This window comes from Lissotriton vulgaris, chromosome 2_1, assembly GCF_964263255.1.
Source record: "Lissotriton vulgaris chromosome 2_1, aLisVul1.2, whole genome shotgun sequence".
NCBI lineage: Eukaryota > Metazoa > Chordata > Amphibia > Caudata > Salamandridae > Lissotriton > Lissotriton vulgaris.
Genome location: NC_141687.1, coordinates 148,231,021 through 148,258,134, shown reverse-complemented (window position 1 = coordinate 148,258,134; position 27,114 = coordinate 148,231,021). Strand labels below are relative to the sequence as shown.

General features: G+C 47.0%; 1 protein-coding gene across 4 annotated transcripts in view; it reads left to right on the top strand.

The window, feature by feature from the left end:
- The window catches only part of GTF2I (general transcription factor IIi), a 1,434,650-nt gene that overhangs the window by 982,226 nt on the left and 425,310 nt on the right, over positions 1-27,114 (top strand). For all 4 annotated transcript variants that reach the window (XM_086954596.1, XM_086954597.1, XM_086954594.1 and 1 more), the window contains one exon: positions 22,423-22,497. In XM_086954596.1, the coding sequence (XP_086810722.1) occupies positions 22,423-22,497 (75 nt within the window). The remainder of the gene's footprint in view (positions 1-22,422; positions 22,498-27,114) is intronic.

Sequence of the window (27,114 nt, the reverse complement as noted above, 5' to 3'; positions counted from 1 at the left end):
CCAAGCGGGCTTGGTGCTTCGGTCCCGACGCCGCAGTGTCCCGCTGGATCCGGTTCCGGATCCGGGTCGTCGCTGGTCGACCTTAAGACCTCGCCGTCCCCCAGGGTGTCTCCCCCGACGCCGTCCCCGGACGACGTCGTCCCTGGTCCTACCCTAGATTCGTGTCCGGCGCCACTCGGCGCCGTATTCAACGCCGCTAGGAAATTTTTACTTCTATGACCCAGCCCCATCCTTTGACCCCGAGTATCAGGAGATGGGTGGCGAGGAGGATTGGGAGGGGTCTGAGGACCCTCTGGCATGTGCGTGCCAGCCTTATCAGGACTGGGCAGGTGAGCTTGGGGATGTCAGTGGTCTGGACACCTCGCAAGACACTGGTTTTGTCTCCCCTCCTACCGTGGCTACGGAGTAGGGGGCTGCCTATAGTGTGGTGTTGACGCAGGCGGCTAAGGGCTTATCCCTTGAACTCCCTGTCGCGGCCGTGAGGACTAACCTTCTCACTAAAGGTCCCTAAACCACAGGCAAGCTCCTCGGAGCCTCTGCTGCCGTTTAATGAGGCCGTATCTGACGTTCTTCTAGGCACCTGGTCCAGGCCCGCTACAGGTCCCCGTGTAGATAGGAACATGGCCAGCCGCCACCTCCCGGCTCAGGGCGACCCTTGCTTCCTGTCCACCCACCCCACCCAGAGAGCCTAGTCATCCAGGCCTCTAACTCCCAGACCGCATTCCCAACAGCTCCCACCAATCGGGAATCCAAGAGGTACGAACAGTATGGCAAGAAGATGTTCTCCTCACTGAGTTTGGGGTTGCGGTCCGTTAACACCGCGTGCCTCTTAAGCCGTTTTACCCACTCTCTGTGGGACACAATCGCGCCCATGCTGCCAAAATGTCCAGCGGAGGTTCGGGCTAAACGTGCCCAAGCCCTTGCGGAGGGTCGAGATGCAGCACGGTATTACATTCGGTGTGGACTGGGTACTACAGACTCGCTAGGTAGAGCGATGGCAAGGACGGTGGCGATTCGTCGCCACGCCTGGCTGAGGTCCGCCAACTTTTCGGCTGATGTCCAAAACACCCTTATGGACATGTCGTTTGATGGCCGTCGCCTCTTTGGCGACAAGGTAGACAGTGCGCTTGAGCGCTTTAAGGACTCCAGGGCTACGGCCAAGTCCTTGGGCCTGTCGGCCCGCGCCAGCAACCTGCTGCCTTTCGCTCCTTTCGTGGCCAAGGAAGGGGCGCCCCCACACGTCCTGCTAGCCACGGGCCGTTGACTAACATCCAGCGCGGTGGCGGACGTGGTAACCGCCATGGCGGTGTCCGGGGACAACGGCGAGGCCAGTCCACATCCACCCCCGCATCATGCGCCTCAAAGCCTTCCTAATCTGAGATTTCAGGCCCACATTACGCCATTGGGGGGCAGGGTTCGCCTCACCTCCTTTACTGGCGCAACATCACTTCAGACAGGTGGGTGCTGCAAATCGTCCAAAGGGGCTACTCCTTCCCCTTCGAGGCGACCCCTCCAGCCATGCCACCGCAGTACCACCGCATGTCGGGGAATCACTTGAATCTTATGCAAGAGTAAGTTACCGCCCTATTGGCCTAGGGGACATCGAGTGGGTTCCTGGGCCAGAAGTAGGGTGTGGTTGTTACTCCCACTACTTTCTGGTTCCCAAGAAGGGCAAAAAGGGCATACGCCCTATCTTGGACCTGCGGAACGTCAACAGCTTCCTCCGGAAAGAGAAGTTCAAGATGCTGACACTGGCTCAGGTCTTAGCTGCCCTGGACCCGGGAAACTGGATGGTAGCGTTGGACTTGCAGGACGCTTATTTTCACATCCCCGTCCTGACGGCCCACCGGTGTTACCTGCGGTTCACAGTAGACCACGATCAATTTCAGTTTACCGTGCTCCCTTTCGGGCATACCAGCGCCCCACAGATGTTCACGAAAGTGATGGTGGTGGTTGCAGCTCATCTGCCCGGGTTAGGGGTTTCAGTCTTCCCCCTACTAAGCATTGGCTGAAAATCCGTTCCGCTCGCAGATTTTCGGTAAATTCGCAATCCGCGAACGCCCGCGAATTTACCGAAAATTCGCACGCAGCGGATTTTTTTTTCTTGGTGATACAATTTTGCGGCGTTCACTTACCGTCATTCAGCATTTGCCGAGTTGTTTTTCTCGATATTTTGCGAGTGCTGCGCCATTTTGGATCTTGCTGCGGGATCCCGCGAGAGTTTGGCGACGCATCGGGATAGTTCGCAATTGCGAACATGTAGGTGCGGCGGGCAGCAACAATCTCGCACTCGCGAAATTATAAAATTTGCAATTCTGCACAAAAAATCCACTAGCAAGCAGCATAGACCTTCTGAAAATGATGATTTTTATCAGAATAACTCCTCAGGTTGACATTCGCCTGCACTTTTTTGGATTTGAGGCCTTTTGACTCTTTGGATCACTTTTGGATTAGAAATCAACTTTCATAAGTAAGTTTGTTTGGGGCATTACAGTTGCTGTTCTGCAGAAAGCACTCAGCAGGTGCAAAAGTTCACTCATCATTAGTAACCATTCCCTGTAGTACTTCCTGAGGGGCCCCTCCAGAGTTCAGTTGCCTATGTTTGTTTGGGGCATTACAGTTGCTGTTCTGCAGAAAAACGAATTTTGCAAAACTGAAAGCACTCAGCAGGTGCAAAAGTTCAAACTCATCATTAGTAATAGTAACCATTCCCTGTAGTGCTTCCTGACTGGGGCCCCTCCAGAGTTCAGTTGCTAGTTGCAACAATTGTATGACCGTGCTCTGACCCTCACAGCAGGCTCATAGAATAGCTACAAGTAGGCCACAAAGGTCCTGGAAAAAAAAATTAATTGCACTGCAACAGAAAGCAAATTACAGATAAGGAAGCAGGTGCCAGAATGGAATTTTAAAACAGTGACACATTATTAAATCAACCCCAAATTAATTCATGTCAGTTGAAGCAGGGCAGGTGTGCTTGCTTCCCACCCCCCCTCCCATAATCTACAGTGATGATGAACCAGAGGGTGGCATTGATGTACCAGAGGGTGGCATGGGTGAAACTGAGGGTGGCAGTGGTGAAACAGAGGGTGCTGGGAACCTGTGATGATGAACCAGACGTAGAAACAACATAGTCTCGACCGGTGCGAGCCGACAAGTAAGTTCGCAATTGCGAACTGGTAAAAAATCCTCGCAAACTGGCAGAAACCTTTGCGAACACCAAAAAAAAACCTGCGAGAATTCGCGGATTTTGCGGATTGCGAGTTCGCAAATATGCAAATTCGCGAACGCCAGATTCGCAAAATTCACCCATGCTTACCCCCTACCTCAACGACTGGTTGTTGAAGGCGGGCTCGCCCCAGACGGTAGTCAGCCACCTCCAGACTACGGCCGACCTCCTGCACCTGCTGGGGTTCTCCATCAATGTGCCGAAGTCACACCTGTGTCCCTCTCAGAAGCTCCTCTTCATCGGAGCGGTTCTAGACTCGGCGCAGTTTCGGGTTTATCCTCCCGAATAGCGGTTCAGGATATTCAGGCTCTGATTCCGATCTTTCAGCCGTTATCCCGAGTCTCGGTCAGATTGACGCTACGGCTTCTGAGCTGATGGCCTCCTGCATCCTTCTGATTCATCACACCAGGGGCTGGTGCGTCCTCTGCAGTGGGACCTGAAGTTTCAGTGAGCCCAGCATCAGGGCAACTTGTCCGACCATGTCTTGATCTAGGAGGGCACTGCAAGACAGTTGCAGTGGTGGCTCACGGACCGCGATTGGGTCAGCGGCAGATCCCTCTGCCTACCCCAACCAGAGCACGTAGTTGTGACGGACGCTTCCCTCCAGGGCTGGGGGGGGGGCCACATGGGAGAGGCGGAGATCAGAGGCCTCTGGTCTCCGGCAGAGTCCCGGCTCCACATCAACCTTCTGGAGTTGTGGGCGATCTGGCTTGCACTGAAGGCATTCCTCCCCTCTGTCCGGGGGAGTGTAGTGCAGGTGTTCACACCACCGCCATATGATACTGCAACAAACAGGGCGGGGTGGGGTCGTGGACCCTATGCCAGGAGGCTCTGCGCCTCTGGACATGGCTGGAACACCAGGGCGTCATCTTGGTGGTTCAACACCTGGCAGGTTCCCTGAACGCCAGGGTGGACAAACTCAGCCGTCGGTGCATGATGGATCACGAATGGCGTCTGATCTCGGACTTGCGCAAGGCCTCTTTCAGCAGTGGGGAGAGTCTTGATTAGATCTATTTGCCACAGAAGGGAACGCGCAATGTCCTCAGTGCTGCACGTTGGAATTTCCAAGGCGGCACTCGTCGCGAGTGGAGCTGCTGTCTGTTGTACGCCTTTCCGCCTTACCGCTTCTGCCCAGAGTGCTGAAGATGATCAGGTGCGACCGGGCCCAAGTCATCCTTGTGGCTCCGGACTGGGCACGAAGATACTGGTATCCCGAGCTACTCAGCATGTCTGTCGATCCCCTGATTCGTCTGCCTCTTCAGGAGGACCTTCTGTCGCAGCAGCAGGGGACGGTCCTCCACCCGAACCTGTCCACTCTCCACTTACATCCGTGGAGATTGAGCGGCAGCAGTTGAGGCCATTTGACTTGCCTCCTGAAGTCTGTAATGTGATTTTGGCAGCCAGGCGTCCCTCCACAAAATCGGTATGCGCTGCAGGTGGAACAAATTTGTGGCATGGTGCACAGCAAAGGCTGTGGATCCCCTTTCTGCCCCTCTTTCAGAGGTTCTCCTCTTTCTTCGTTCTCTTGCCCAGCAGGGCTCTGCTCTGGGCACTATCAAGGGCTACCTCTCTGCCATTTCCGCCTTCTTAAGGCTCCCTGATTAGCCCTCTTTGTTCAAGTCCCCAGTTGTAAATAGGTTTTTGAAGGGCATCACTCATATATTTCCTACTATTCCTTTCATGATGCCTCAGTAGGACTTGAACCTTGTTCTGACTTACTTGATGTGTGCTCCTTTCGAGCCACTTCATAACTGTCCTCTTTATCTCCTTACTCTCAAGACTGCGTTCCTGGTTGCCATCACCTCTGCCAGGACGGTGAGTGAGCTCCAGGCTCTTTCCTCTAAACCTCCTTTCCTTTCTGTCCATCCGGACGCGACCCTCTTTCCTGCTCAAGGTAGTCACAGCCTTCCACATCGGGCAGTCCATCACCTTGCCCACCTTCTTTCCACCTCCGCATCCCTCGAAAGAGGAATAGAGGTGGAGGAAGCATACAACTAAACCCAATAATAATGCTGTTAGTCGCTAACATAAAGACGGAGAATCAAGATACATCGCCATTCGAGCCTTGGTACGTGAATGAGGTTTTTTTATCTGAACCGGAAACAATTAATTACAAAACCCTGGTTACTCGGGACAAGTGATCCCTTCCCCCCCATTGATTTTTTGACTTTTGGAAAGTAGGCATTTTTCTTGTTTTACCATTCTGTGTCCCTCTGCCTGTTTGTGTATTGACTGTCTGGTTTTGGAGTGGCAGGCTGGGGATGTGCATTCACTGTAGACAGCCACTGGGGGGGGTTTGAGGTTTCCCTAGCCCTTCCTGGATGACTCAGATCTGGGCTGAATAGACCTTGGCAGAATTTAGAGTAGTGGGAGGAGATTTCCTTGCACCTGAATAGGGCCTGTCTCCCTTGCACAATACTTTCTCCAGTGAGGGCATAACTGGTTTGGACTGGGCTCAGAGACCCTTGCACAAACAGAACAAAGACATTTTGGGGTATAAGTATTAGACCTAAAGCCCCAGATCTTTAGATTACTTCTGGACTAAAAAAGGAACCTTTGCCAAGGAGAAGAGCTGTAAAGAGGAGTACTGCCCCTTTACTGTGTGCTGTGTGGGATTGGGCTACATTTGCTGTTTCTGCCAAGGAAAGGACAAAGACTGGAAATTTGCTTTGAACTTGCTTGAAGATCATCTTCTAGGGCCTGTGTGTGCTAGCCTCCTGTTCTGAAGTCTGTGACACAAATACCCCCCCCCCCCGCTCCCCTGAACTCCGCTGTTGGGAGTTCTGACCTGCCAGAAGCCGCCTGTTGCAGTTCTGGGCCTCTGGAGGTTGTTCCTGCTGTAGGTAGCAGGAAGAAACCCAAAGGACTGAAGAAATCAACACATCGCTCTTGCAGCTGTTTTTCCACAGCTGGGCGAGAAGAATCTCCAGGCATCGCTGCGCTGCTGCCAAAACCGACACAGCGCCTGTCGCCACTGCAAGAACCGACGCATCAAGGGATCGCGGCTCAAGAAACCGATGCAGGGGCGCTCAAAGATGACGCATCGTTCGCCGACGCAACCCAGATTTCTATGCATTGTACCTGTGCGGCAAGTTTTTTCGATGCATCACCATCGGAGGAGAACTATCTTGGAGTCGACACATCACTTCCCACTACAGACCTGATTTGATGCCTCACTTCTCCTGCATGCAGCAGAACTGTCACATTGACTCCCCATGGTCTTAGGAACTGACGCATCTTTGTTTCTCAACGCTTCCCATCTCTGTCTCTGTTTGGCCTTGTGAATTATAACTCATTTACAGTTACTTTGTGAGAAATGACACATCCATAGTTTTCTATGGACCCAGTTGCTTGAAAACTTTTTAAAGCCCGAGCAGGGACAGGCTGATAACTTCCAGCCTGCTAACTTTCTGCGGCTCCGGCGGGGCCTCCGGTGGGCTGCGGGAGCGGCGGCTGCGGTGCACGGGAGGGGCAGGACGGTGGTGGCGCAGGAGTCTGATCCCGAGCAGTATTTGGTATCCCATACAGTCCCGTAGCCCCTGCCCTTCGGCCGCCTCCGGGGCTCCGCCCTGCTAGCGCGCCATTGGCTGAGCGCCCCTCAGTGCTAGCTCGTCACCAGAGCTCCCTGCTAGTCTCGTCTCTTACCGAAAGGAGTGTCTGGAAGTTTCTACTTAGCAGTCCATTCTAGGCCCCAAACCCCTATGCTAATGACTTGTTCCAGGTTGAAGGTTGTCTGCTGCTTTGTGTCAGTGCATTATTTAGTTGGTTCAGGGGGGTTCTTATCGTGGTCGGGCAGGCACGCCGAGTGCTGTGTGCTGCTGCATTTGGATCAGACGCTTGCCCAGCAGGTAGCTTTAAACTACTTTTCATTGCAGTTTTGCCTTAAGAAATTAACTTATTGTGGATTAAAATTGAATTTCCGGGATCTCTCACTGCGAGGTCCTTATCAGTTACAGTATACAGCAATATTGCAAAAGAGCATTATGAATTTTATGGAAGCGAGTGGAAAGCGTGGCAGTGTGTTAGTTTATTGGGTCCTGTGACGAGTAGCAAACAATCACCGCTGAGAGACACGAGCGGCCTGTTCCACCGCAGTGATTGATTGTAGTGGAGCACAGCTGTAAGAATGTCCTGTTCCATTGAGTCCAGTTTGGTGATGGCTGTCTCATTCTTACACACGTGGTTTGAGGATACACGTGAAATGTTATGTGGACGGTGTTTGGTGAGTAAGCTCCCATTCTGTCATTAAGCCTTGCTCTGCCTTCACCGGTTTATTAATGCTACTTATACCACATTCATTTCTTGTGTCGAACAATTGCTGGTGCGTGAATCAACACTTTTTTTTTGTCTTTGTTCATTTATGTGTCCCATGATCCACAGAACAAAGAAGCAATGAACATAATGTAAATCTCAAGGAAGATGCAAAATATACCTGAACCCCTACGATGCTATTGACGGAACTGTTCCGTCATGAGCGTCGGTTGGCCTGTGCTCATGACTGAACCGTTCCGTCATGAGCCGGTTGGCTCATTAGAAAGTTCAGCGCAGGAATCTGCGCCGCGCTGATGAGGTTAAATATTTAATTTAATCTTCTGTGCACTGCATGTGATGGTAGTGTCTATGCTCAACCGTGGGGAAAATCACCTGCTGCATATCTGGTTGCCTCCCTCCCTCGCTCGCTCTTGTCTTGCGCCTCAAGGCCTTCAAGTATGCCCGACAAGCCAGTGCTGGTGTATATAGATATTTGCAAAGAGTGAAACAGTAGGCAGAGCACAACAGAGCTTGGAGTTACAATTCGGGATCATTTACAGTAACGTAGGATGTATGCAAACGGTCAAACCTATTGTATAGTAATGTACTTCTCTCTGAAAAGGTAGTTCCTTTACGTTTTGCTTAAGGGTTGTAGCAGCTCAGATGTTGATCGAAATGTATTTTGTTGTGGAAACCTAGATGGAAAAGGCTTCCGTCAGTCTGATTTATTTTTTTCTGTTCCTGGCACTGCTGCACGCCACGCACTGCTGCCCGCCTCACACCACCGCCGCAGGCCTCACACCACTGTTGCACACCTTTCACCACCCCCACATCACTCTGGGACACCCCCACATCACTCTGGGACACCCCCACATCACTCTGGGACACCCCCACATCACTCTGGGACACCCCCACATCACTCTGGGACACCACCACTTCACTCTGGGACACCACCACTTCACTCTGGGACACCACCACATCACTCAGCCCAACCACATTATCACTCAGCACCACAACAGCATCTCTCAGCACCACAACAGCACTGTCTTTGCTTGCTACCAACAAGCATTTCCATAGCCAATAGGACTCGCATTAGGAAAGTGTAAGCTATTGGCTTTTTTTTAGTTTGCAAAGCTCATTACTTAATAGTGTACCTCCTATAAACGCTTTCAAAGAGAGTGGCGAGCACTACACGTCTATGGCACGATTACACAACATTTATTTGGCACAACATTCATTTGGCTTTTAGTGGGGATAGTGTGAAGTGTGGCTCTCACTGGTTAGAGCAGGCAGACCCTGAAGCAGAGGTCAGACCTGGGACCAGGGTTCAATTCCCGACGCGGCAGTGTCTTGAGCTCAAATGTCCATGGACTCGATAATTCTCGCTTCGGTGCCTGACCTAATCATGGGTTCACACTCTGCAACTCTGGGCATTAAGCTTGCTTAATCTCCACAACGGCCCCCCCCCCCCGCGGCGGGATGCTTGGCTTTCACCTTGGGGATGCCCTGTAGGGGCTATCTCACAGGGAAAAGCCAGGACGGGTTCCCAAGGCAAGCGCAGAGATACCCCTTCGGGGGTCGAATCTGGCGCTATATAAGAATATAATAATAATAGAGGTTCTTTCTTGCACAATTGTGTGTTTGCGTGGATGGTGGCCTCTGGCTGCAGCCTTCCGCCCCTCCCTTTGCCCAACAAGGATGGCCGTGGAGGGGAGCAATTGATAAGGCCTTATTCCCCTCCCAATAATCAACGCTTGCGACCCTTGGTGCCAGATGGAAGCCACGTCTCTTGCAATGATGATCTATCTATCGCCCTCCCTCTATCTGTCTATCGCACCACCACAGCATCATTCATGGGCACCACAGCATCACTCAGGGGCACCACAGCATCACTTAGGGGCACCACAACATCACTCAGGGGCACCACAACAACACCATGCACTACCACAGCATCACTGAACGCCCCAGCATCACTCTTCGCCACCAAAGCATCAATCTGTGCAACCATTCAACAACAACTGGTTCAAATATGTTCTCTCAATGTTTCAAGCTTCATTACAAATGTCACAAAAAACTGTTCTTATTTCACTTCTGTTCTTGGATTTTCGTCACAATAAAATACACTGAACATAATCTTCACAAAAGTTATTTACAAAAGTTTAAGCTATTGCCATTATAAATTACAATAACTTTTATTGAAGTATTAATTATTTTAAAAAATTAAACCATTGTTATTTGTAATATCAATACATCTAAGTCACGTAAATACAACACATGTTGTATTACAAATGCTATAGGTGTCACGTTTGCAAAAGTTAAAAGTATTGGCATTGTAAATGACAAAGCTATTAATTTTGCTTTTTTCAAAACCAACACATAAATAAAAAAATTGTCATTTACAATACCAATAGCTCAAACTATCCTAATGCGAGACCTATTGCATTGCAAATGTTTGTTGTCATTTTGGTCTTGTTGAGTTTAGATAAATATACTTAATTTTTTAACTGGTGTGTTTTGTCTGTCTGTGGTGTATTACTGTGTGTTTTATGTACAAATACTTTACACATTGCCTTTGGGATAAGTCTGTCTGCTTGTGCCAAGCTGCCCTGGGGGTGAGCAGGGGTTATCTAAAATGTGTATCCCCCTTATCCTGACTAGAAGCAAGGGTCCCTATTTGGACAAAAGTACCTACCTCTTCCAACTAGAGACCTCCATTTCTAACACCAAGTCATCCTTGTGGCTCCGGACTGGGCTTAGAGAGTTTGGTATCCCGAGCTGTTGAGCATGGGTATCAATCCTCTAATCAGGCTGCCCCTTCGGGAGGATCTTCTTTTGCAGCAGTAGAAGAGGGTACTCCACCTTCTTGTGTGGAGATTGAGCAGCGACAGTTGACAGCCTTCGACCTTCCGCCTGAGGTCTGTAATGTTATTCTTGCAGCCAGGCTTCCCTCCACCAAACGGTATACGCCTATCATTGGTGCAAGTTTGTGGCATGGTGTTCAGAAAATCTGAAAGAAACAGGTTAGTATTAGATTCCTTACTTTAGAATATCCCCAGGCGTCAGACTGGATCCGGAAATTTTTGCGTAGCAGTACCCTTGCGCGTCGGTAGGCGTCGTCCGCGTTTTAAGGACTCTCGGGCTACGGCCAAGTCCTTGGTGTAGGAAGTTGGATACCTGACTATGGTTACCCCAGATTTTGCCTAGTGTTTAGCTGGTTTTCGACTTAGTTTGCCTGGGATCCTGCTATTCAGGGCCCCATGCTATCTGCTCTCACTGTAAAATGGACTCCATGTACTCTAGGCACATCCACAATTGGGAATTGGTTCACCTTGTCAGCCCCTGTAGAAGTGTACCCTAGGTACTCGGGGCATAGGTGTAACCAAGGCCTACCAGGGGCTACAGCATGTATTATGCCACCCCTGACTGGCCACTCAAATAGACACAACTGGCTGATCACTCAGCTGGGGCAAGGTCGTGTAATCACCCCTTGCTTAGGTATAGTATTCCTATACCTACTTATATATAGACACATAGTAACCTATAAGTCACTCCTATGGCAGGCCTTAACAATCCTGGAGGCAGAGTGCTTGGTTATGTGTGAGATGGTGCTCTAGCATGAGCTGAGCCTGTCTGCAGCTTTCGGAACCATGTCCTTATAGCTGTTCTATGATATCGCCATACCATATACTTTTAAGTGCCTTTTAATCCTCGCGGTTAATTCTAACTTTGGTTTGGCTTTATCCAAACATGTCGTGTACGGTGTCATATGCTTTGGAATACTACCCCCTCGAGAAGACATGTTGTTGCTGACTATCCCTAACCGGAGCCCCAGCGTCACAAAATGAACGCTGCTGCCACCGACACAAGTCTGACCTCCTGCTGCCTGGAGTCCTTCCAGTCATGGAGGTTTGGACAATAGGTTTCCTGCCTGGGGAGGTGCGAGCACCACCCCAGACAGGACTTTGTGTATTTGGACAGGGAGGGCTGAATAGAATGAGACACTGCCTGGGGCACACTAGGTGCTCCATGCAAACCCCAGTTCAAACCGGTTGCTGGGGCACTCCAGCCCCAGCTCTGGCACGAAACTGGACAAAGGAGAGGGAATGTAATTACCCCCCTTCCTGGTCCCACCCACAGGAGGGACCTAGTCAGTAATCCAGCCCCTTTTAGTTGTATAAAGGTAGGAGCGGAGTCCTGAGACTTTAGATTTGATCCTGACTGAAACCCGAAACGAAACGCTGGACCTTCGACATTCTGCTGAAGCTGAAGACTGAAGCATCTCCCTTGTGGCCAAGGAGTGACCACCCTGGGCAACCAGACACCATCCAGCAAATCAACGGCTTGCTTTGTCGACGATCCCACCGGAACCCGAGCATAGAGCCTGACAAGACCCAGACTGCTCTGACCCTCTCTTCACGACTGCAGCACAGCTGAGATCCGTGGAGGCGACGAGACACGTGGGACCGGACATCTTGAAAAGCCTGCAACCTGCTACCTGTGCAGCTCCTGAGGCACCCTCGAAGCTGTGCACTGGGGATTGAGAAGCCCCGATCCGAGCTCCTTCTGCGTCGAAGATCAGCCCCCCCACATTCCACAAGTTCTGAGTGGCGGCCCTTCTGCTTTTGTTCTGCTCGACGCGTTGTCCGGTTGCTGGCCCGTTGGCTAGTAGCCTCTGTGACGACAATCCTTTTGAACCACATCGCTGGTCTGGTTCCTCCAGACTGGCCCTTGCTTCCCTCCAACGGTGAAGCACCCCAGACCTTGCTGGTCTGCACCAGAAGCCTTTGTTGTATCCTGCGTGGGTTGCCTTTGCCAAGGCTTGTCGACTCCAATCCGGAAGTCGACCCCTCTATCTGCGAGATCCTTCGTGGGACAGCCCGTCTCCAGCACATGGTCGTGGTCAACGCCTCCTGGTCCACGTGGCTGCCAAGACAAGCTTCAAGATAGCACCTAATTGCTCCTCGGCGTCGTCTGGTTCCTTCCTGGTTCCACCCGGTCACTGGCTAGTGACCCAGACTCTGTACCCTCTGCTTTCAGGTCCTCCTTATCCTCAATCCACCCTTGGATCCACCCGGACATCTTCCTCCTGGTCGCCTGCAGCATCTTTCCTCAGGTCTCCATAGGCTTCAGCGACGAAACCCGACACATCTTCACACCTATGCACCCGCCATCCGTGGGTGAGGTAACGCGAGTACTTCGGTGCTCCCAAGGGTATTAACTATCAAAGTGTCTAAGTCTCTCGTTTCCTCCTAGCCGAACCGGAAGTGTCCTAAATCCTTCTAAATCTAACTTCTAAGTTCCCATTGACTTTGCATTGAATCCCGCGTGTGTGTGTGTGTAAAGACACTGAACGCGCCGCCTGTGGGCCTCTACTTCTAAACTATTGTTAAGACAGTGTAGCCCCAGCGATTCCCTAGGCCTCTCCTTTTCTCGTGACGTGGTACTTATACCACTTTCTTAGTATATGGTTTGCTTCGCCCCTAGGGCCTAACCGTAAATTGTGCAACTTAACGTATAATAACTGAGTGACTTGTTATGTGCTTTGGCCTCTGACCTCATAAAGAGTTCAGAGGAGTGTGTTAGAAATAAATACATATATATTTTATATATATCCTGTGTGGTGTCCTTTCATTTGATATTCAAGGGGTTACATATGGTAAAAAAATTGGCTTTACATGCCATCTAGAGTCTTTTAGCCTAAGACTGTTCTGTCCACACTACCACTAGGATAGCTGGTCTATAAGGTTGACTTACAACCATCACCATAAGGGTTGTTTGGACTGGTGCAAGGTGATCACTAAAATAGTGAACACCATATATTAGGCCAACTTCTCACACTTGGGTCTTTCCACCACGCGCCCTGCCACGTCTACTTTTCATTCCTTTCATGGCCATGGAAGGAGCACCCCTGCCCGCTCGTTCAGTCAAAAGCCTGCGCAGAACCAAACTCCGCGTGGGTGTGGAGGCTGCCGTGGCGGCTCCCGGGGGCCGGCGTGTGGGTCAGTCCACCTCCGCCCCCTCAACATCGGCCTTGAAGCCTTCCTAGTCTGAGCTTTGGGAAGCACCACGCGCTACTGTGCAGCAGTATTCGATATCACCTTCCCCATTGGCATTCTGTCACTTCTGACAAGTGGGTGCTGCAACTCGTCCGGAGGGGTTACTACCTTCCCTTCAAGTGTACTCCCCTAGTCATGCCGCCTCAGTTCCACCGCATTTCGGGTGATCACTTTGCGCTTCTCCAACAGGAAGTGATGGCCCTCTTGGCCAAGTGGGCAATGGAGTGCGGTCCTGGGCCAGAAGCAGGACATGGTTGTTATTTCCACTATTTTCTGGTCCCTAGGAAGGACAAAGAAGGCTTGCGCCCCATCTTGGACCTCAGGAACTTCAATCGCTTCCTCCAGAAGGAGAAGTTCAAGATGTTGATTCTGGCTCAGGACTTGGCTGCCCTCGACCCTGGAGACTGGATGGTAGCGTTGGACTTGCAGAACGCATATTTTCACATCCCCGTATTGCTGGCCCACTGGCGTTACCTGCGGTTCGCGGTCGGCCAGGAGCATTTTCAGGTCACCTACGCAGGTCAAGGGTGTCCCCTACCTCGACAACAGGTTGTTGAAGGCGGGCTCGCCCCAGGCATTCGTCTCCCCCCTCCAGACTACGGCTGACCTCCTGCATTTGCTAGGGTTCTCCATCAACTTGCCGAAGTCTCACCTGAGTCCCTATCAGAAGCTCCCCTTCATCGGAGGGGTTCTAGATTCAACGCGGTTTCGTGTTTATTCTCCCAAGCAGCGAGTTAGGGATATTCAGGCTATGATTCCGTTTTTTCAGCCTCTATCCTGGGTTTCAGTCAGGATGACCCTCCGGCTCCATGACCTGATTGCCTCCTGCTTCCTGCTAGTGCAACGTGCCAGATGGCATATGAGGGCTCTGCAGTGGGACCTACAGTTCAAGTGAGCACAGCATCAGGCCAACCTGTCCGATGAGGTCCAGATCTCGGAGGGCACTGTACACCAATTGCAGTGGTGGCTCACGAATCGTGATTGGATCAATGGCAGATCCCTATCCCTCTCCCTTCCTCAACCGGAGCACACAGTGGTGACTGATGCGTCCCTCCTGAGATGGGGAGGCCGCTTGGGAGAGGTGGAGATCAGAGGCCTCGGGTCTCAGGCGGAGTCCGGCTCCATATCAACCTTTTGGAGCTTCGGGCAATCCGAATTGCACTGAAAGCATTCCTTCCGTCTGTCCGGAGAAGTGTAGTGCAGGTGTTCACGGACAACACCACTGCCATGTGGTATACAACAAACCGGGCGAGGCAGGGTCCTAGGCCCTATGTCAGGATGCTCTGCGCCTCTGGACATGGCTGGAACATTAAGGCATTACCTTGATGGTTCAACACCTGGCAGGTTCTATGAACGCCAGGGCGGACAAGCTCAGCCGCCGGTGCATGATGGATCACGAATGGCATCTGAACTCTGACGTGGCGCAAGGTTTCTTTCAGCAGTGGGGAGGGCCTTGGTTAGATCTATTCGCCACCGAAGAGAACGCAAAATGTCTTCAGGTCTGTGCATTGGAATTTCCAAGGCGGCACTCGCTAGGCTATGCTTTTGGTCACGAGTGTAGTTGCAGTCTATTGTACGCCTTTCCGCCTATACCACTTCTGCCCAGAGTGCTGAAGAAGATTCGGCGCGACTGGGCCCAAGTCATTCTGGTGGCTCCGAATTGGACACAGAGATACTGGTATCCTGAGCTACTCAACATAGCCATCGATCCCCAGATCTGACTGCCTCTTAGGGAGGATCTTCTGTCGCAGTAGCAGGGGACGGTCCTCCACCCGAACCTGTCCAGCCTCCACCTCCATGCGTGGAGATTGAGTGGCAACAGTTGACAGCTTTCGATCTTCCTCCCGACGTCTGTCATGTCATTCTGGCAGCCAGGCATCCCGCCACTAAAACGGTATACGCCTGCAGGTGGATCAAGTTTGTGGCATGGTGCACAGCAAAGTCTGTGGATCCCATTTCTGCCCCTCTTTCCGAAGTTCTTCTGTTTCTTCTTTCCTTGAACCAGCAGGGTTCTGCTCTGGGCACTATCAAAGGTTATCTTTCTGCCGTCTCTGCCTTTCTATGGCTTCCAGATCCGCCTTCTCTTTTTACGTCGCCGGTTAACCGTTTTCTGAAAGGTATTACGCACACATTTCCTCCCTTGCAGTTCATCATGCCTCAATGGGACTTAAACCTGTCTTGACATATCTGATGTGTGCTCCCTTCGAGCCCCTTCATAACTGTCCTTTGCGGCTTCTTACTCTCAAGATGGCTATCCTGGTAGCTATCACCTCTGCCAGAAGAGTGAATGAGCTCCAGGCTCTCTTCTAAACCTCCTTTCCTTTCTGTTCATCCGGACGAGGTGGTTTTAAGGACCGTCCTTTTTCTTGCCAAAGGTTGTCACGCCCTTCCACATCGGGCAGACCATCACTTTGCCCACCTTCTTTCCGCCTCTGCATCCTTCAAAAGAGGAGGATAGGCTCCACCGTCTGGACCCAAAACATGCGCTTTCGTCTTACCTGAAGTGCACACAACAGTTCCATGTGGATGACCAGCTCTTGGTTGGCTACATGGGCGCCAAAAAAGGTTGGCCCGTGCACAAACGGACTATCTCTTGGTGAGTTGTTCTCTGCATCAAGGCCTGTTACTCGTTGGCTTAGAAGGATCCTCCTGTTGGGCTGCGTGCATTCTACTAGGGCAACAGCAGCCACTACTGCCCTGGGACGCGGCGTTCCCTTGCAGGACATTTGTCGGGCAGCTACGTGGGCCTCGCTGCATACATTTGACAAGCATTACTGCCTTGACAGTCAAGTCCGGAGAGACTGCTTCTTTGGCCGTTCTGTTCTCCGTTACTATCTGGTGTAATCTTGTTCGCAGACCTACCACCGGGGTTGGTATTGCTGGGGTATCTATTCTAAGGTAAGGAATCTATCACTAAAGTGTCTCTTTCAGACACACAAGTTACTACTTACTGTGTATCCATATATCTGTATGAGACATTAGTTAGTGATAGATTCCTTACCGCCCACCCAGGCTCCCAGTTCTGCGAATTGATTTCTAGGGTTAAGGACATCCCTTTCAGGCCCCTAGTTTCTTGGCACCAGTGGTTAGTTTCTTGCATGGCTCTGCGTTAGTGGCGCGGAAAGTCATATGCAGAAATTACGTCAGCGCGCATGGGTGACGCATAAGCAGTCTCCGTGACGTCATCTCGGCGCTTACGACGCCAACGATTAACGTGGAGCCGCGCGACGCCACCTACTGATGCAAAATGGTACTGCTAGAGAACTTTCTGGAGCCAGCCTGACGCCTGGGGATATTCTAAGGTAAGGAATCTACCACTAACTAATGTCTCTTACATATATATCGTTACACAAGTAGTAGCTTGTGCTTCAGACTGCAATTTTCTTCTGACATACACTGTTGTGGTGGTGGCACCCACCCCTCCTGTTATCCGGGGGGGGGGGGGGGGGGGTATTTTTACCAAATCCCTAATTTCCGGGCTTTTATGTGAGATGATATATGGAGCATACATATCACTATGTGTTGCAGTGTTTTGCATATTGTCATGTGTCGTAAGTTTTCAAGGCGCCTGTTGTTGACAAGGCTGTACTTCTATTGAACTACGCTTATACGCGCCCCTTTTTGCTACATCATCTTGTTTTTAAAATAAAATAAAAAATTTTTTTTAAAGGAGAATAGAAAGGAACAGGAGGTACCTTTTTGCGTGCCCTTATATTCAGAGCTTATTGAAATTCTAAGTTATGTTATGTCTTTCGAACTTTGATACAGTTGTGGGCATGTTTTATATGCCCTTGCGTCCTGCAGTATTCATTGGCCAGCAGAATTCTGTCAAGGGATAAGCCAATAGGAATATCTGCTTATGCATTTCTGTATATGTTCAAGGCGTGTGAGCTCTGGATGCTCATCCTTGCATGCTCCTGCCGTTAGCGCTGGGTCAGGATGTTACAAGTTGTTTTTTTCTTCAAAGGAGTCTATATGTACATCAAGTTATATAAATATATAGATATAGGATATATGTATATCAATTTATATATTTTTCTATATATGCGTCTTTGATGTCATTGAATAGATGTGGCAGTTTTGAATTGCCCGCACTATATAAATCATGACAAAGGGGTATTCTTCGTATTTCCTTCGGGTAATGGGTTTTGAGGGTCCTATTAGGTTTGCAGTTGGACATCTGTTTTTGTTTTATATTGTCGGAAACAGCAGATATTGTGTATTCTCTCCTGCGCTTGACCTTCTTGGTCATTCAGTCTTCTTTCCCCTTTAGGGTGAGGGGTCAAGTCTGTCCTCTGTCAGAAGATTCTTAAGGTTTTATTTTTAACTCTTTCCCTCAAGGACCAATTTCTCAGGCCTGTAGAGTTACTGGAACCTCTCAGGCCTGTAGTTACTTTTATTTATATGCTCCATAACATAAGTCATAGGTTCTATTAAGAGCCAAGCTCTTCTTTCACTATTCCCACTTGCTCTTGGTCAGTCTTTTGTTGACCACCTAGTTCTCCTTGAGAACCGTTGTGGGATTAGTTTGCAGACCCTCCTCCAAGCTGGGGTATAGCTATGGTATGTAATTCAAAGCTAAGGAATCTGTGGCTAGATATCTCTATCAGATGTAAAAGTTACTCACCTTAAGTAGCGCTATATCTGGTAGAGAGACAGTCTAGCCGCAGATTCCTTAACGCCATGACCATCATCCCCGCTCTGCGAATGACATTTGAGGTGGTTGATTTATGTACCAGCGATCACTATCTCAATCTATTTTGGGACTAAACAAATCGCTTGACCTGGCCACTTCACTTTTGTTTTATGTGTTGCAATAACATCCATCTCCATGTGTCTGTGGTTGGTAGAGTGAGGGTGTTTTTTCTCCTTCCTCTGGTTGGCACACCAGTGGGTAATATTAATTTCTTTGTCCTTTCTATGAAAGTCTTCTTGGTATCTTAATACCTTTGCATTGCTACTGTCAGTATATTGCTTAATATGTGAACTTTCCACAACCTGGTATTGTTGTAGATTCTGTTGGTGTTTGCCATACCATGTATTACCATTGCAGAATGGTTTATAGAGTGTATAGTCTTTAAAAATGTTTCAAAGATTTTTGATCTTTTTTGGCACAATTTTTCAAAATCAAGTTTCTGTAGTGGCTCCTCGTTCTGGCGGAAGGCTTCAAAGAAAAAACTGACGTTTGCGTGCCATAGGGGACTTGTATGGCTCTGCTGACGTCCTATCTGGAGATGACGTCACCGCAGAGCGGTACGACTAGGTCCCCTGGCATGCAGCGGTACTGCTGAATAATTTCTGGATCCAGACTGGCACCTGGAGAGAATTCAAAGTGAAGGAATCTGCGGCTAGACTGTGTCTCTAACAGATATAGCTTTCCTGGCAGTTACTGTGGGTTTGTGCTTACTCAAGAATTTCTTGCATTGTTTTTTAAGCCACCCTGTTCTCCTTGTTTGCCTGTGAATTCTTTTGTCTTTCCTTCCTGTATTGTGTTTCCCCTTGACTTGGTACAGGCTTGTGCCCAGTTATTAATGTGCGAAATGTTTTTCGCTGTATGTTGTCTATCTTCATTATTTTGAAAATAAATACTTTTAGGTCCGGCTGGACACTAAAGTAAAAAAACACAGTCTTTATTTTTAGCCTGTGAAAATCAATCCTTCTGATATTATGGTAAACCTAGGACCTTTGTAATATAAAATTAGATATAGCTTTACATCAGGACACTTCCATAGGAATTAATTGACAGATGAAGAAGTGACTGGAACTGCTGGAACAATGCTAATTCTGAGGAGGTACTGGTTTCTGAAGGCCTTGCTAATCGGAGTGGGTTACCCATAAGTAACTCTAATTGACTGCATTTCAACTGGACCAACCTTTTTCTCAAAAAAAGTTTCCAAGTGTCCAATTTGTTAAATTTGCAAATGCTTTTTCATGGTTGAGTGAAATGCTGTGATTTACTGTACTTTGTAAATACAAAATCGCTGGAACCCTCGGGTGAATCTTTTACGTGTGGTGCCAAAAATTACTTGAAAATGCAGCCTGTTTATATAAATTGTGTTGGATTTCTTTGGTGTCTTGTCGATTTCTTAAAAATTTTTGTTGCTGTTTTAATGCTTTAAATTTGTTACTTTGTGTAAGCCTTTTTGCTCAGAGTCACAGATACCCATGATTGTGCTGAAGTGTTTGACAAATGAAACCCTGGGGTCCTAAAGAAGTGGGTGGGTGTATTACACAGTGAGGTTGCACAACCACACCATATAATGCACCCCATTTCCTCACAGTCTCCCTCTAGGGTTGTAAACTTATGTCAGATTAATTTCAGCACAATGTGATTCTTTGAGATATTGTATTCTCGAATGACCATTTTCAATGTCTCCCACAACGTATCCATTGCTAGCACCAAGCCCTCATTTAATTTGAAATACGCCAAGATTTCTTTACGCAGCACAACTTAATGGATCTGAGGGTATGTGCCTAGTGCAGGTGACTGCCATCGCTTTTGGAATGTCCAATTGTAGTAGCACTGGTGAGTGGTCTTAAATGATGAAGGCAAGGTGGCGTATTTTTTAGGCAATGTACTAATATCAGCTAATATCAACCAGATGTCTAATCTGGACCACATAGCATGTACTGAGGCTATATATGTATCTGCCTGCTGCATGGGGTGTTGCGTGTGCCAAATGTTAGAGTGCATGGACTCTTGCAGTCTAGCTGAGGGTAGTGAACGCAGCCAGTGCAGGCCTCATTCCAGTAGGAAATCTGTCTGTGTCCATAACAGTTGAACTCCACGCCCCATAGTAGAGATTTGATGGAGGTGCCTAGTATGGCCGCCCAGTTGGTTTGCGAGAAGTGGGGATCATCCATGTACAAACCATAGAAATTCACTAATGTAAGGTGATGTCCCTCTGAAATGCAGTGCACTGTGACATACCAGCCCGGAGTGTCTGATTCGGTGTGTGTATATAATACAATTTTGTCCTGTTCTTTAAGATCTCCACACGTCATATGGTGAGAAAGAGGATAAATAAGTGTGTGAGGCCCATTTAACCTCGAGCCGTTACTCAGAGCGGATTGCAAAGTTAGAGTAACATTCTAACTACACCTCTTAGTTAAAGGAGGCAGGAACATAGTACAAGAATAATCTAAAATAGGGAAAAATAATGTGAAAATGGAGGCAACCACTTGGGCATTGTGTGCTTGTGCTCAGCGTCATAGATTCCACCTACTGTACTGTGCCCAGAAAGAAAATCTATGTGGGCATTGGAATAATATAAAGTATGTGAACATAGAAGAGTTCCATGCTGCAATATGATTGTGTCTGATAATTAACCAGTTTCGTATTACCCGAATGCCAATAGTATTTACAAGAAGTTCCCTGTGAAGTTTAATCCTAAAATAACTCAGACTTTCCTTCCCAGTATAAGAATAGGCTTGGTAGTTTGGTCTGCCCAGTTCCCATGATGCACTGGGCCAGGGACAGACTAATTTGCATATAGCCAGGTTCTGAGCTGGGATGGTGCAGTGAGCTAAAAAACGGTGATGGATCAAGCCCTGATCTGTTGACTGGGTATGAGTGTTCTGTTTAATTCAGATACTCTGTCCATCACCACCCCTTTTCTGAATCGTTTTGTCCACCATAAGCGTGGAAGGGTATACTCAGATGTGAGTCCCTTGCTCATTGCACCATCAGGATTCAAGCAAGCCTGGCCGAAGACGGCTGTAATGCCATAAACCGGTCCCCGGAAGCTTGTTTCCTTCCCATTATAAGAATTGGCTTGGTAGTTTGGTCTGCCCTGTTCCCATGATGCACTGGGCCAGGGACAGACTAATTTGCATATAGCCAGGTTCTGAGCTGGGATGGTGCAGTGAGCTAAAAAACGGTGATGGATCAAGCCCTGATCTGTTGACTGGGTATGAGTGTTCTGTTTAATTCAGATACTCTGTCCATCACCACCCCCTTTTCTGAATTGAAATAAAGTCTGAGCTGGCCCCTCAATTTCTCAACAAGTAAATCCCAGAAATCTTTTGCAATGGAGAGCAGGGGCGATATGTAACCCATGAAGTGATCTCGGTTGCACCCAGTATTTGACTCTCCGCCATTGTGTTCATCGCTTTTTGCTTTATTTCTTTTTATATTACGGTTTTCGAGAGGGGGGCATAGGTTAAGTGGGTCGATCTGAAATAGTGTGCATATGTCTTGTTAATGATGTGTGAGGCAGTGAGAAAGTCTCCCTTTAAAGTCTCCATTACCTTGTTCCCTGACTTGAGACCCTCACAGGTGAGTCATCTCGCTTTACAAACTCCTAATTGATTGATTGATACTGTGACTGGCTTGTCACCCTTTTTCATTGTTGCCCTCTCCCCTACCCCAGTCAACTTTAAGTTTTCTTAGTTCTCACATCTTTTCACCACCTTCCTGCTTTAACAGTCTCTTTTCCGTTCCCAATACCTCACCTCTAAAATTCTGGGGCTCATTTTATAACCAAGCAGGTATCAATGGACGCCTCCCATCTGAAGCGATGAAGGACGTGATGATGAGGTCACATAAGCCACCCTAAAATTATCCATAACCTAAGTTACCCATACAAGAGTTGCTGTTTGGGTCACATGACACTACATTTCTGTGGAGTTCTAATGCTGTACATGTTTAGTTGCATAAACCTCATTGTGCAGACCCTGTATTACTGTTATATGACTAGGATTATATTTAAAACAATTGTTGCAAACAAATAAAACAATATTGTTTGCATTGTAATATATATTTTGTGTATCAAATCTCATTTGGCTCATGAAACCTTTTGACTCGTAGTATTTTGTTACCGTAACATTTAAACATTCTGCCAAGTTACTTTAATGTTATCGTAAAATGACAAACTGTTTTGTTTATAGAGTTGCAGATTTCAGAAATTCCAAAAAGCAGTATACGAAAAGCAAAAGTTCCAGAGATTGAAGTTACAGTTGAAGGTAAGAATATTTCTTGGAGCATCCTTTTATAGCTTGTTCCCATTTATAGATGCTTCTTTAAACTGTCCTCAATTTTCCTTAGCTATTTGTTAGAAGGTTCTGTCTATTACTAGCAGTTGTTTTTCAGGTACCTGATCTGAGTATCACTTAGGTTCTTAATGATCTATATATTTTTTTTAAACCTGGACGTCCGCAAATCTGGCTTTTTGTTTATTAAAAGAAGTATGTTTTTGGGGTTAGGCTGCTGTCTGTGTGGAGGAAGGCATCACTTTTACCTTCCTCTTTCTTTTTTATTTTTTATTTGTTTCCATGATTTAACCTTTTTCTTTAGCTTTTGGTTTTCTTATCAATAGTTTGACTGCCCCCACCCTCTAACATTCTAATACCCTATTTTTGAAAGACTTACATTGCCTGCTAAAGAGGTTAACACAAAGCCATCTTTCACTATCAGTCCCTAATAATTTTCAGAGAACAGTGCTTCATTCAAAGGCCAGCATGTTAAAGATAGGCAGTTTTTCTATGTGTTAAATATGATTGTATTTACAGTGTTCCTAAAGCAATATACATTCCCTAAAACCATTTGTTTTCCAGCCTGATGGGCACATCTGATTCATCTTTCCAAAGTTCACCACCCACCTCCAGTTGAGCGTCTCTGAATGTGGAAGCTGTTCAAACATCTAAAACAAATCAGTGGCCAGAATCTACTGTTCCCAGCAGCTTAGACTACTTACTGTCCTTTGGCTACTCATTCCTTCTCCCCCAGAGAACAAAACATTCTTCCTTATTGCTAGAGTTGTTCATACCCTCAAACGGACTCTGATAGCAGGTACTAAATATATAAATTTGGTCTCACCTGTCCTTCAAAATAGTGATTGTAACCAAAATCACTTACAGTTGACATGAGAGCTGCATCTTATATCCCCTTAACTCCAGCGCAAATCAAACCTTCTCTCATACCACTTAATTTTAAAGCTGCTGTTCTCCATCAATAAGTCTTAAACGATTTTCATAAACACTGACTAGACTTGCCATTGTGCAGAATCTTTGAGTTCTTAAAAAAAAAAATCCTACGCTTATTTATATGGTATATTGACAGAATTAATAGGCGATTCAAGGCAAGATGTCTTGAATGAACCGGGCGCGCAGCTATAGGAAACTTTTTTACCCCTGTACAAAACGTTTTTCTGAAATTTGTCAAATTTCATACCATGTAACATAATAATTTCTCAATTATGTCTCAATTAATTGTCATTTACTTCAGATAACTTAGTTTTACACATCATTAAATCTGTGTTAATTAATTTGTCATTTCTTCATGACTCAATTTGTTGTTGCTTCATGACTGTCAATACAACATAAACAACCCATTGTAACAATGTCAACATCAAAACAAAAGCAGTGACGATTGATGACCTTAGGCCCGATGCATTTCGGGACCTCAGGGGCCACTGTAAGTGAAAATGAAATAATTTGTCATGAAAAAATCCCTAATGTACAGAGCACTTTGCATCAGTATATTTCCAATATACATACATTTATAGAGCCATCAATTCCCAACGCTACCCTCAGGACCTGCATGTCCATAGTGAAACCTTAGAAATGTGTGTGCCATAAATACCAGTGCAAAAATGAGTTAAAATCCAACAAGTGTAAAATAGACAAACATGATGGTGTGACAATGCTAGGTAAATAGGACCGAGACCTCTCCCAGGAATCCCTCGAAATGCGTGCGTCAAGACACATGGACAATAACTATACACAAATAAACGTGAGCAAAAAGCGCGAGCACTGACCGACTGAGACAAACCTCGAAGTTGGAGAGCGGAAGCTTCAATAAACGGGAAATTCAGAGATGCCCTGATACGCACCAAGAATACAAACTCCAACTTAGTAGTACACTGGCTACAACAACAACATAACATCTCTCAAGTGCGATTTATGGCGCTTGAAAAAATCCAAATCAAAGAAGGTAGGGACCTTAGCCAGTTCTTATCACAGCAAGAAGTCATGTGGATCAAGAAATAGCAAACCATGGAACCGTTGGGACTGAATGATACATTGAACTTAAGCAGTTTCTTTTAACCTCCCAACAGAAGTCCTAGATATTCTACACCTGTTTATTCGTTTGTTATTGTTTACTCCCTGAACAACATTAGTTTTAACTTTGAGTTCCCCTAGGACGCTATCTCACCTGTAGAGGTTCTTTACATTTCACTTGAGGCACATACCTCTTGTGCACATTCACAACCATTTACACTTATATTACACTTAGTAGAGGTTACAGACCAGTATGCAACATTCTAATAGGCTCAAAGAATTATTGTATAACAGTTCTGGGGACAGCTCATGGTTTCTACCATAGGGCCACTACACTTGTATGTACTGTGAAAGACAAGATGGTGATTATGTTACATCCCTGTCAGATTGCATGCTCACAAGTATAAGCCACTCGTGTTGTATCGGTTTTACTCAGCATTCTGTTAGGTTTACAATTCACGTCTTTCGTGCACTTTCATTGAATTCGGGTTGGAGATTTACTTCAGCAGCACCTGCCTAAGTGTAGGCATTCCTCGATGTTTGGCATCTTGAATTCTACGTATACCTCTAAGATGGCCACCGAGTTTTGTTTTTAGTGTTGCTTGTCGTGTTTATCTTCATGTGACCTTGTCCTTCCTTTATATAGATCTTTCCTTTACATGCCCGTGTCTTTTTGCAGTTACCGCAGTCTTCACGTCATTGTGTTTGGAACGAGTGGCGTATGTTTAGGTCCGTGTTTTCAATAAGGTTGTGCATTCGGTCGCTTTAGCCATTAGTTATATCCGAAATTCATATTGTCACTCTTGTATTACAGGTGACCTATTGTCCACTCCATATTGCTGCAAGTTGACACATTCGCAGGTACATACACAGCTATTTCTCTCCTGTGTACTTTAGTGATTGTTTCATTCATTGTGCACGTTTCAACAATGTCAGAACAGCGCCCGTCACTTTAGGGCATCTCTGTATTTCCCGTTTATTGAAGCTTCCGCTCTCCAGCTTCGAGGTTTGTCTCAGTCGGTCAGTGCTCGCGCTTTTTGCTCATGTTTATTTGTGTATAGTTATTGTCCATGTGTCTTGACGCACGCATTTCGAGGGATTCCTGGGAGAGGTCTCGGTCCTATTTACCTAGCATTGTCACACCATCATGTTTGTCTATTTTACACTTGTTGGATTTTAACTCATTTTTGCACTGGTATTTATGGCACACACATTTCTAAGGTTTCACTATGGACATGCAGGTCCTGAGGGTAGCGTTTGGAATTGATGGCTCTATAAATGTATGTATATTGGAAATATACTGATGCAGAGTGCTCTGTACATTAGGGATTTTTTCATGACAAATTATTTCATTTTCACTTACAGTGGCCCCTGAGGTCCCGAAATGCATCGGGCCTAAGGTCATCAATCGTCACTGCTTTTGTTTTGATGTTGACATTGTTACAATGCTTTGTTTATGTTGTATTGACAGTCATGAAGCAACAACAAATTGAGTCATGAAGAAATGACAAATTAATTAACACAGATTTAATGATGTGTAAAACTAAGTTATCTGAAGTAAATGACAATTAATTGAGACATAATTGAGAAATTATTATTTTTTGCTCTTGGTAAATTTTTGTATGTGTTACATGGTATGAAATTTGACAAATTTCAGAAAAACGTTTTGTACAGAGGAGAAACGTTTCCTATAGCTGTGCACCCAGTTCATTCAAGACATCTTGCCTTCAATCACCTATTCGTATCAAGTCACCCCGGGTGCTTGCAGCCCTTTGACATTTTGCAGCACGCACTAGTTTGATTACATTTTCACACTATTTGTTCTCACCTCAATTGTGTATACTTGTAGGTGTGCAAGTGACTACCCCCTTCACATATTGACAGAATTGCCTTTTCATTAAAAATATTCCAGTTCGATTAAAAAGCACTTTAGAAAAACTTCTGCACACTGGGTTAGTGAGGTACCGTCTCTGGGCCCAAGAATTATACACTGTTTTCTAGTCCGTTAAGCTAGCCATGCTTTTCTGCCAAAGATGGCCTTAGTATTTATCTTTACTCAAACTCTCTGTTTACACGGTTTCTTGTAGAATCCTGCCTCACCATCACAAAGATCTGTACATGCACTGGTTGTAAGAATTTTCAAAGGACAAAATTAAAGACATCAGAAAATAGTGTTCATAGCATGTGTGGGTATACATGCACAAGTTCTGCATACTACTGCCATATAGTTTTAGGCTTGAGTCATGAGGTATATGTGACTTATTCCTCAGTTGGGAATGCACATGGGCACCTACTACATTGTAAGATTATTTTTCTGCGCCATTGTATTCGGACGCATACCAACTGGGCTTCCAGACTTCACATTCTATCAATAATTGTCCTTTTCTCTGTTTTCATCGACGTCTCCGAACCAACAGGAGAAGACAATTACCCTTGGTGGTCTGGGTGCCCGCGTCCCTTTGGACTCTGCTTGCTTTTGTTCCATCAACTCCGGAGAATAAGAACAGGAGAAAGATGACGCTTTTGCCACCTATACCACCCTTCGAATCAAGTCAAGGTCCAGAAGTACAGCTGAACCAA